The sequence below is a fragment of the Elaeis guineensis genome, chromosome 8 (genome assembly GCF_000442705.2).
Source record: "Elaeis guineensis isolate ETL-2024a chromosome 8, EG11, whole genome shotgun sequence".
NCBI lineage: Eukaryota > Viridiplantae > Streptophyta > Magnoliopsida > Arecales > Arecaceae > Elaeis > Elaeis guineensis.
In genome coordinates, this window is record NC_026000.2 from 126,331,232 (window position 1) to 126,342,988 (window position 11,757).

General features: G+C 39.0%; 1 protein-coding gene across 1 annotated transcript; it reads left to right on the forward strand.

Annotated features, from left to right (window-relative positions):
• Positions 1–1,068: 1,068 nt before the first annotated feature.
• On the forward strand, positions 1,069–2,731 carry LOC105049694 (F-box protein At1g67340). Its single transcript, XM_073242825.1, has 3 exons — positions 1,069–1,412; positions 1,536–1,698; positions 1,790–2,731. Exons 1-3 carry the CDS (start codon positions 1,138–1,140, stop codon positions 2,477–2,479), a joined length of 1,128 nt encoding a protein of 375 aa, XP_073098926.1. The 5' UTR covers positions 1,069–1,137; the 3' UTR covers positions 2,480–2,731.
• Positions 2,732–11,757: the final 9,026 nt, after the last annotated feature.

Consider the following 11,757-nt stretch of genomic DNA (forward strand, 5'->3'; position numbering starts at 1 on the left):
ACTTAGATGCATTTGGAGTCCACATATTTTTATAGTACATCCAATACAGATCTCATTTATATTGCAAAAATTATTATTGCAACAGTTCATGGATGGCATAATGAGACTATGGAGTGGGATATAATATGATCTTATGAATAACATACATGTTTATATCACACATCATATATAAAGTATTATCTTATTTGAAATAATTTATAGAGGCTCTCTCTATTTTGTTGTATATAACTTCATCCATTTTTTTGTGTGCAATATATTTTACCCCTCTGAGAAATGCAACCTTTGTACTTTCCAACTCAATAAGACTTTCAAAGAAGAAAAAAAAAAATATGAAAGAATGAAATTAGATATAAATATTTCTGATGGTAAAAAGAAAAAAATTATATTTGGCGAAACTAGAAAATTGAAACATGCTAAACATGATTTTTGCATCTTTTACTGAAAAAATGCTCATCCTATTATATGCATTTCACTAAGCCTGAGCTTCAATCCGAGCCATCAAATCCAGATCTGAACCGCTGTGCCGAAGAGCCCTAGATCCGGTAACGGCTACTCACAGTCCAGGTTTAAAAAGTTTGACCGTTCCTTGTGGTTGGGTTGCACCGATACCGCATATCCCTACCCGAGTTCGTTAGGGCAGCTTCTTCTCCCCTTTAACCCTAACCGCCGTTTCAAATAACGGAATCCGGTTCCTCGAATTACCGCGGGATAACTCCTGTTACTTGTTACACAACTCAACGGTCACTCTGATCCCGCGAAGGGAATCGCATTCGTTAAGGCACCACGTCACCAGGAAACGAACTCGAGAAACGAGAAACGGGAAACGTGCGGGATTCATTAAGCTTCAGCGAGTTTCTCAACGGTTGATGTTGCTTCCGCATGTAGATTTTATGCGGGCTATCGGTTCATTGTGGGGAAGGGAGCGGTTTGGGTCAACGGGATCTGACCGGGGGGTGGGATCGTAAATTCCGACGGTAGAGTGGTGGCAAAATGGTGAAATGGAAAGAGGAGTCCCCAGCGGTGTCCCTATAAATGGCGTTCGGCTGCCTCCTCTCGTCTCTTGGCCCTCCGAGCTATCTCTCTTCTTCTTCTTCTGCGGCGACGGCCGGCGAGTGAGAGAGAGAGGGGACGAGAGCGATGGAAACGAGGAGCGGATCGCGATACCGGAAGCCCCAATCGGAGGTGAATGGAGGGGAGGGGAGGAAGGAGGGTGATAGGAAACGGCGGAGAGGCGAAGTCAAGGAGTATTCCTCCGGGAAGCGGCGGCAAGCAGCGTCGCTGGCGGAGGAGGGAAATGGTGGTGAAAAGCCCAACTTTTTTGATCGATTGCCGGACGATATTGTCGTCTGTATCCTCTGCAAACTAGGCTCCTCCGCTGCCGGTCCTTCGGACCTAATCAAAATCCTCTTAATGTAACATTCCTTCTTTCAGATCATTTCCTCGCTCTATATTTTGATGCAATCTGTTCGATTTCGTGGTTTTCGCTTCGCATTTGGGGTAAAAATCTGATCTTTTTGTCGTTTTCTGTGTGGTAGCTGCAAGAGATTGAACGGATTAGGGTTGCATCCGGTGGTTCTCTCGAAGGCATCGGCGAAATCACTCGCTGTTCGGGCGGAAAACTGGTCGGAATCCGCCCACCGGTTCTTGAAACAGTGCGCCGATGCCGGAAATGTGGAAGCTTGTTATATTCTCGGCATGGTAGGTTGAGATTCCCCAGTGAATGTGCAATTTTTTCTTGGAATGGAGGGGACTAAAGGTTTGATTTTGTTTTGGTTTCGAAATGGGACAGATCCGATTCTACTGCCTTCAGAACAGGGGAAGCGGGGCGGCTTTAATGGCGCGGGCGGCGATGGGGTCGCACGCGGCGGCGCTCTACTCGCTGGCGGTGATCCAGTTCAACGGCAGCGGGGGTTCCAAGAACGGCAGGGACCTTCGGGCCGGCGTCGCGCTGTGCGCTCGCGCGGCCTTCCTCGGCCACGTCGACGCCCTCCGCGAGCTCGGCCACTGCCTCCAGGACGGCTACGGCGTCCGCCGCAACGTCGCCGAGGGCCGCCGCTTCCTCGTCCAGGCCAACGCCCACGAGCTCGCCGCCGTGCTCTCCTCCGCACCCTGGCCGCCGCCGGCGGTGCCGACGGGTTGCTGCCCCCTTCTGAGCGACTTCGGGTGGAGCGTGCCGGCGACGGATCCGCATCCGGCGAACCGGTTCCTGGTGGAGTGGTTCGGGGCGCGGGGTGGCGCGGGCGGGGAGGGGCTGAGGATGTGCTCGCATCGGGGGTGCGGGCGGCCGGAGACGCGGCGGCACGAGTTCCGGCGGTGCTCGGTGTGCGGGACAGTGAACTACTGCTCCCGGGCGTGCCAAGCTCTCGACTGGAAGCTCGCCCACAAAGTCGACTGCGCTCCTATGGAACACTGGCTTCTCGACGGCGCCGCCGCTCCGGCGGCGGCGGCGGTGGGTGGTGGTGACGGCGCGATGGAGTGATTCGTGAGGTCGTAATCAGGAGTTAATTTAGAGGACTCAATTTTTCCCTTATTAGCTGTACAGCAGAGGAAATTAGGAGTAGGTCTCCTCTAAATTTATTTATTTAGAATCCCATTTTGGATGGAGACTTGGAGCCTCTTTTGAGGTAAAAGTTATTCGGCTGTTCTTAGTTTTAATTTAATTTATGGAAAAATTGGATCTGTTTTAATGACCAATGGATTTATTTTGGATGGTTCTGAAGGCATTCTATAATTTATTTGCCTATTTTATGAAGTTTCTTCCTTTTTTTTTTTTTTCTTCAAAAATATTTTAATTTCACTTGCAACTAAACGTTTCTGGTGGATAGGAGAAATATGTGTAAATTGTCCTTGGAAGTATGTTTTAAATAGATTTTTGAATAATTATATTTCCAGATATTGGTTGAACATGTGCAAATTCCCTGCTTGGAGCAATTTTTAACATGCATACCAAACCTAAAATATTGATATGATGGTACTTGCAAGAATGCCTTTTCTGCTCTATGGCCTACCATTTTAGCATGAAGTATAATAATTCTTTCTTGGAAAAATTGTTTGAACACCTTCTTAAGTTAGTGCCATTTTTAATTTATATTTTTCGAGTTAAAAAATTTCAATCTAATCTCTAAAGTTAGTTAAAGGACTCGATATAGTCCTTCCATTTATTTTCATTTACTTGAGCTTACATAATTGTTTCACGTGATGGTCATGTGACAAATTTAGGATTCGAAGTTTCTTGGTCAATAACTATGCTAATTCATGACCTATGATGGCCTACTTCTCTCTCCTGCAGCATGTTCAACATTACATTGGAGCTACTTGGCTGCATTTTCTCTGATGGTCCTTAGTGGAGATTGACGCACATGTGATCGGTAGTATCATGACATTTGTCGCCCTCAACTTCAGCCCCATGAGGATAAGCACTTCCTCCTCTAGTATTTCTTATTGGCATCTCCTCAACTATCCTAAAGCCCTTCAATTTGCTGGCATCTTCTTTATTAAATGCTCCAATCTCTCTGTCTCTCCATTAGGGGTGTGTAAGAAATCGATGAAACTGCAAACCTAATCCGAACTGATCCTTTTGATTTGGTTTACATTTGGTTTTCAAAATGTCGTTTGATTTTAGTTTGAATCAAAAAAAAAAAAAATCGATTATGTTTCGATTTGATTTTTCAAAGCATCGATTCAAATTGGCCCAAACCAACCAAACCCTTGTGTGTATATACAAATATATATGCAATCTAACTTGACCCATATATGACCACATACATACATATATACATACATATATATAATTCTATATTTTTATATATAAAATAGAATATCAACCCAATAAACTAAATTAAACCAAATTTTTTGGATTGGTTTTAAACTGTTTTTGTAGATAGTTGGTTCGATTTCAATTTTAATTTTAAAAAATCAATTTATATCGGTTCAATTTTTTATTTTACTTAAAATCGACCTGATCTAATCTGTACACACCCTTCTCTCCACCAAAGGAGGATGCACTCAATAAAGCTAGTGGAGGGAAGATCCCATCCCCACCTATCTTAGACCCATCCTTGCATAGTTCATCACCCATCTCTCATCAAATTCAAGATCTATTGAAACATCATCGGTCAATATTCTTCAATTGTGAGTATCACGACCTCCACAAGCCCTCCTTCCATTTTTGTCATCGGTTAGAGTGGAAGCATATGTAGCACCAATAAGCTATTGTCTTGAGGAAATTAACCTCCCATGAGGGAGGTCTTCTAAGTCCATGTTTCGATAAAAAGTTGTTAAAAAAAACTTGCCCTATGAGATGAAGGAATTGCTCTTGACTCAAGAAGCAAGCAATAAAGGTGGAGGCTTTGCTATTTTAGTGACAATGATAGGAGAAGATGTAGTTTTCTTACTATGCGAGCTTCAAGTTCTGCAATTGTTATTTCTATTGCCGTGATGAATCTATCTAAACAAGTAGAAGAAAATTTTTTATGTTGAAATGCCTGAAGATCTAAGAGCTCAAAATCTTTGAGGACATATTCATTCCTATAAGCTGAAAGTATAAGCTCATCCTCGAAGAGGTCATGCCACACAAATCCATTCTTGTAGCTCCTTGGTACCGTTTCAATTGATCAGATTAGCCCACTAAGAAAGGAAAACATTGAAAAGAGAGGATTTTATAGTTAGAAGCTCTTCGCCACTTCTCATAAGACCATGAAAAGAAAAGAAAGGAAGGAGACGATGAGGTGAAGATCATTGGGGATAAGGGATGAGGGATGAGAAGAGAAGAGGATAGGGCTTGGGATTGGGATCGGGATCGGGTTAGATGGAAAAAAGGGATGGAGAGGATGGATGAGAACATCAACAGGGTTTAAAAAGGAGGAAGAGATGTTAGAAGACGAATAGGAGTGGGAATAGGTGGGGCTTGTATAAGGCTTGAGGTTAGGTTAGATGGAGAGGAGAGATGAAGACAATGATAGAGTTTCAATAAGAGGAAAAAGTATTGAAATAGATTGAGATGAGAGAGGTAGAGCTCGGGCAAATCTTGAGACCATATTAGATGGAGAGGAAGGTTGAGAATGGTGGTGGAAAACATGATGATTATAGAGGACAAGGAGGATATATTGAAAGTAGAGCAACCGATAGAGTGGATGGAACTGAGATAATTTTTAGTTAGATAGAGAGGAGGGATGAAGATAGTGACGATGGGGTTTAGAGAGAAGGATAAGGAGATAGTTACAGAGTGAAAGGATGAAAAGAGAAGAACAATGTATTGTTTTTGGATAAATAAGCTATGCCAATAAGGATAAAATTATCCTTTATGATGAGGTCTTAACATCTTTACGGACCGCTTTAAATTTTTAAATTTAAAGGGCACTAAGTAAAACTAGCTCTAAATTGAAGAGGATGTCTAAGCAATTTTTTATTTTTTATTTTTTTTAAATAATATATAAATATAGTAAATTATAATAAATAAAATATTTGAATAACAAAATTTTTATTATATATTAATTAATTAATTTTAATGATAGCTGAACAAAAACTACTATCATTATTATTGATGTTATTAATATCGAAATCTGTAAAGTGAATAAAGAACTTTGTATAAACTAAGCTTTCGTTAAAAAATTCACATCACTAGTATCAATATTGTTAATTCTGATGTCATGCAATGTGCAAGACAGGATTTCTTCTTCTTTTCCTATCTATTCCTGAAAAGTTATATAATAATATAACAAGTTATAATATATAAAATGCTTTGATAGCTAAATTTTTATTGCACATTAGTTAATAAACTTTAATGATAGTAGAGTAAAAACTTCCATCAAATACCTAAACTGATATAATAATATCAATTTAGATAAGAATAATACTTATATATTTTAGCTGGATAACATTCTCGAGGATAAATTATTCTGACATCAATTATAAATGTATCAACAATACCTGATAATATTGATAATAGCAAGATATATACTCCATTATCTATCACTTATAATCACTTTTCATCACAAGAATAGAAAATATAATGTTCACTAATAATAGATATCTATTAATAAATTATTTAAAATCCTATCCTAGCTTACTCTTGTATGAGTTATAAGTCTTATTATACAAATCAAGAGCTGTGTAATGATATTATTAATATTGGCATCTATATGATGAATGGAGAGCTCGGTATAGTAAATTTTCATTTCATGGTGCTAAATATCAGTACATGTCATTCCATTTGTTTCTCAAAATTCATAGAATATTTTTAGTAGATCACTAAAATTTGTTGATCTCCATATGGATTGGATTGGTTTAATTCAAGTGCTCTTTTCCAAATGGGGTGTATGCCTTGAAAATTGATTGTTTAAGTCAACTTGAGTTCCATATCAGATAACTTATAAACCAAAAGACATAACACATCATAAATAATTGTTCAATTCATATACTAAAAGTTTGACAGAGTATTAGCCCCATGCAACACATAGGATAAGATTTTTTGCTTTTCATCCAACTATTTTTGAAATATAATATGATAATATAATAAATTATAATAAATAGAAAACTTCAGTAGTCAATTTTTTGTTGTATATTAAGTAAACTGTATAATTTCTTTTAGAAAAAATTGATGTAGAGAAATTGAACATCGAAAAATAATATTCAATTAAAAAGATGCAAATCAAAATAAAATTGTTATTGACATCAAAACCAACTATTATAAAACTAAATAATATGTTATAACAGATTCATTTATCCAAAATAAGAAATTATCAAGAGAGAAGGATTAAGATTTATAAACTTATTAAAAGCAAAAAAAATTGACGAATATAAATTCTTCGTATCAAAAGTAGGTTGACTATATATATATATATATATATATATAATAAAGTATCCAAAATAAAAACTATAGGACTAACATTATTAATAAGGTCCCAAACAAAGAATCATATGAAATAAGAGCTTTTCTTATTATGCAAAATAAAAAAAAATATTAATAACATTATTAATATGGGTGTGTAGATGGTGAATATATATATATATATATATATATATATATATATATATATATATATATATATATATATATATATATATATATATATTGGTGCAGAATTCCGTCGATGTCGAAGAAGCTGGAGTCGAGGGGATCGCAGCCACCACCGGGACCTGCAAGGAAAGTCTAAACCAGAGTTGGGGGTGCTCCGGTAAGATCTTCCGACGCTCAAGTCAGTACTCTACCTCAAAAGAAATGGAGCACTCGAATGGGATTTTAGCAGAGTTTCAAGATAGAGTTTAGATCTTAGAAGAGAACGTATCTGGGGGGGTCTCTTTTATAGACGGGAGAGCGTAATCGATTGACAGCGACGTCTGTAACTACCTGATAGTGGACCGTTCAGGGCCGCATGGAGTTTGTTACGAAGAGTAGTGGTGTCCGTTGTCATGACTTGCCAGAGAGTGATGGGGCCACGTGGAGTTTCTTCCCGGGAGTGGAGTGATGTCCGTTGTCACGACTTGTCAGAGAGTGATGGGGCTACGTGGAGTTTGTTATCGAGAGTGGAGTGGTGTCCGTTGTCGCGACTTGTCGGAGAGTTCGGGTCGGATGGCTGAAGCTCGGTTGGGATGCATGGTGGAGCAGAATAGCTCTCTGTCTCAGCAATCTAAGAGAAGCTCGGATGTTTTCGAGGTTGCTGATGGGTTAACTGTTGTTGGGTGCCTTAGGCATCGATGCTACAAACGGAAGTCATCCGCTGGAGGAGTCTGGAGGACACTGTGGAAGGTCGGCTGGCACTGTTGAAGGTTGATGGCTGAAGAGGTGCGGAAGACACCGGAGACAGTCGGTCACTGTAGAAGTCCGGCTGTTGGAGTCCGTCCGTTGTAGAAGTTCATTCGGAATCCAACCGCTGTAGAAGTTCGGACGGAGTCTGATTCTTGTAGGAGTCCGAAAGAAGGCCGCTTACTGTAGAAGCTCGGATGAAGATCGATTGTCATAGAAGTCTTGATGGAGACCGCTTATCGTAGAAGCTCGGATGGAGACCGCTTAGCGTAGAAGCTCGGATGGAGACCGCTTGCAATAGGAATTCGGAGTAGAAATCCGGCTGCTGGAGCCCATCTGTTGTAGAAGTTCGGACGGAGCTCGGTTCTTACAGAAGCTCGGATGAAATTCGAAAAGCGATCGACCATCGCAGAAACTTGGACAAAGTCTGACTACTATAGAAGTCCTGCTGCTGGAGAAGCTTGGACATTAACGAAGTCCGAAAGAAGCTCGGAGTATAGTCGATCGTGACAGGAGGAAGTCTGGAAGAGATTCGAAAAGTAGTCGATCACTGTAGAAAATCGGCTGATAGTGAAGTCCAGAGAGTATTTGGAGCGATCCAATAGATGAATGAAGGAGCTCATTATTGGAGAAGTCCGAATGGCACGATAGGAGTTTGTTCGTTGGAGGAATCTGGAGGATACTGTGGAAGGTCGACTGCTGGGGGAGTCCGGATGGTACTATGGAAGTTCGGACGGCCAGGGGAGTTCAGAAAGACGTCGCACAAGGTCGGAAGCCGAAAGAGTCCTGGGAGGGTCGGCCTCTTACGAACTTCGGCTGGGATTATTTTATACCCAATAATATATATAAAATAAAGTGTCCAAAATAAAAACTATAGGACTAACATTATTAATAAGGTCCAAACAAAGAATCATATGAAATAAGAGCTTTTCTTATTATGCAAAATAAAAAAAATATTAATAATATTATTAATATGGGTGTGTAGATGGTGAATAGATAGCTCAGCATAAACTGAGCCTTCATTTAGTTATAAATAATAGATTATTTACATCCCAATTCAATATTTTATCCATTTTAAATATGTTAGTCATTTTGATTAGGAAATCTTTATTGCAATAAACTTGAACATATTCAAGCCCATCACTACTTAAACAGTATTTTCAAAAATTTAATATTTATTTTCATTTGATGGGGAACATTCTGGTCCATAGAGGTGATGCTACCCTCTTGCTTTTTTTTTTTTTTTTGGTTACATACCCTCTTGCTTTTAAGCTCATAGTGTTTAACAGTTTTTGTGACATTTATAGAGGTGCATATCAAACTCATTCATTATGCTTTAATTCTATTGAGACCTACCACCCTTCTAGCTAAAACCCTTCTTTTCAAGGGAAACCCTTTGATCATGCAACTTGGAAGGACAAATACCTAATAAAAACGAAGTTAACAAAGTCCATGTAAAATGAAGCAAGGAGCAAAAGAAGCATGATGAACTTTTGCAACTTTTCCTTTTTTCTGTTTAACTTTCCTCAAAGGAAGTGGACTTCCCTAAATTACCTTTGCTTTGAGGCTAAGTTGATGGCTGGAGAGCAGACAGGGTAGTCAGTAAACAAAGTCATATGATAATGCTTACTTGTAGCAACACTTCCATGACTCTCTAGTCATATAATAATACATCTCAACACTAATATTTCCATGATTCTATTTCCTCATGAGATAACAAAAAGGATGGGAGACAATGGGTAGTGGGGGGAGTATCAGGAATCCAAGGCTCCAATGCAACAAAATCTATCATACCCACAATCTGCCCATCTTTTTCTTCTTTTTGTAGTAGGTGGTAAACAAGAAAATGAAAAAAAAAAAAACAAATTTTAAAAAAGAAAAAGGATGGGATTTGGTTTCCAGCTATCAAAAGCTAACCCACCCTTTTTTTCTCTCTTACTCTCCCTGTATTGGGCTGTTCTCCACCCAGCAAGTGGACTGGAGGTGTGATGCTTTTAAGCAGTTGGGACAGAGGCTGACGGTGAACGTACCATGTGGTGACTGGATGTGCGGTGGAAGGTTCACGGGAAGAAGGTGATGCCAAGGCCAGGTTCGATTCCAACCACCTCCAACGGACTGTCCTTGGCCTTGACCCGGCCTATTTTTTAGGATGGTCGGTGACGGGACTCGGCGCGTGTAGGGCCATTAAGGTTTTCCAAATTCAAATTCATTGGCATGGTCCATAGTAGGATGGTTAAAGGTCCAAGTAGGGTGGTTAGATCTAAATGTAAATCTGTATTTGGTCTGATTTAGATTTAGGATACAAGATGACACTTGACTCACACTAACTGCATGGCTTGAATCCGGATCTTAAACACTTTATCGTCGTCCCGATCTGTAGGTCAAGCATGGATTCCAACTAGGTTGACTAGTCGATTGTACATTTATAAGATTTGATTCAACATGTCCAACAATCAAGTGCATGGTTATTTCTAATTTGACTTCTAGATTTGAAGAAAGTTTAGGTTGAATACAAGTTGGGGTGTAATTGTCGCAAGTAGCCCTGTAATGGATCCAAAAACAAAATAAGTCTCCGAAACATTAGAGAACCTAACTGCACCCAACCAAATAAATCTGATTTGACTCATAAAAATTAGTTCAAAATTCCGGCCTCGGCTTTAAAGACTTGTACATGAAGCTAATGTGCCCCATTTCCAGCCTTCCACGAGTCAAACATGACCAGAACTGGACCTCAAATAAGAAAGCCACGTCAATTATCTTAGGAAGCAATTTCTTAGCATTGATAATTCGATAATGACAACTTCTATCATGGCAATGCTTTCCGCATTGCTTTTGTGAGATAAGGGCGTAACGTGAGGCATAACCATGCCGTAGTGACGTCAAAGCATTTCTCCTAAAAGAGAGAAGAAATATTAAGTCATGGCATCTATCGATAAAAACGTAACAATTCATGTCTTGTTCAAAAAAAATATCAATCAAAAGATATTATTTTAATTCTTTGATACTGTATAAATATCCAAGATCTATCTTTTGCATAGTCGATATAGAATAAATATATATTTGTACGGATCCTAATATATTTCTTCCATTTAAGTCCCAATATCTTTGCTAGATTAAGAGTTTGCATTCAAATTCAATCATAAATATCATGATTAGCTCATAATTAATTCTAATAGCCGTTAGACTATATAATTCATATATCAGATTCAATATGATACCATTTAATTATAACATCTTAAGATTTTACCAAAAAATGCTAATTGACGTGTTAGGCTCTTTTGTCTTATATAAACATCCAAAATCCATCCAGTACATAACTGATGTGACCTAAACACATGGTTGGATTCTTATATGCATAGTTTCTAGTTTATATAAAAATTTTAATGCTAGTAAGGAAGACTATCCCATCACATGAACAACATATTATTCAACTACACTGGCAAGAATCATGCCACATGACCCACATCCAAACATTCATCTGACCATCCAACATTGCCTACACAACCAAACTTAACATTTAGCATCTAACTGTCACTAAACAGAAACTCCAAAGCGCCACTTTGCCCATGCAACTTGGAGTTTTTTGTCCCATTTTCAATTGCACTTCACATGCTTTCCTACTGTCCATTAAAATGTAAAACCTCTCTCTCTTTAAATATAGATCATGAATCACAGCCACCCGCATGAGTCATGACTCCTAGTCATCCAATGTTATCTTTAGTTTCAAGCACATTAAGTTAAGCAATCTACACGTACTTGCAACCTTTCAATCTAGTCATGTTATCATGAAATACGCTTCCCTTTCTATTCCATTTCTTTCTGGATATGGTGCTTTATATGGACATCCAGAAGCATACATCCTAAGAATATATTTATGTTCATCAAATTTATACATAAACAAAAAGGTTTGATTGAAAAGAATTCTAATCTCAAATGTGCGTTAAATGGCCACCACTCTTGGCCATTAACCAGCTTCTTCCTCAGTGAGCCCTAAATGCCATGGTCGTAAGTTT

Coding starts and splice junctions, on each gene's coding strand:
- LOC105049694 (XM_073242825.1), top strand. CDS start 1,138: ATGGAAACGAGGAGCGGATCGCGATACCGGAAGCCCCAATCGGAGGTG. Junction 1,413..1,535: donor CTAATCAAAATCCTCTTAAT/GTAACATTCCTT, acceptor TCTGTGTGGTAG/CTGCAAGAGATTGAACGGAT. Junction 1,699..1,789: donor CTTGTTATATTCTCGGCATG/GTAGGTTGAGAT, acceptor GAAATGGGACAG/ATCCGATTCTACTGCCTTCA.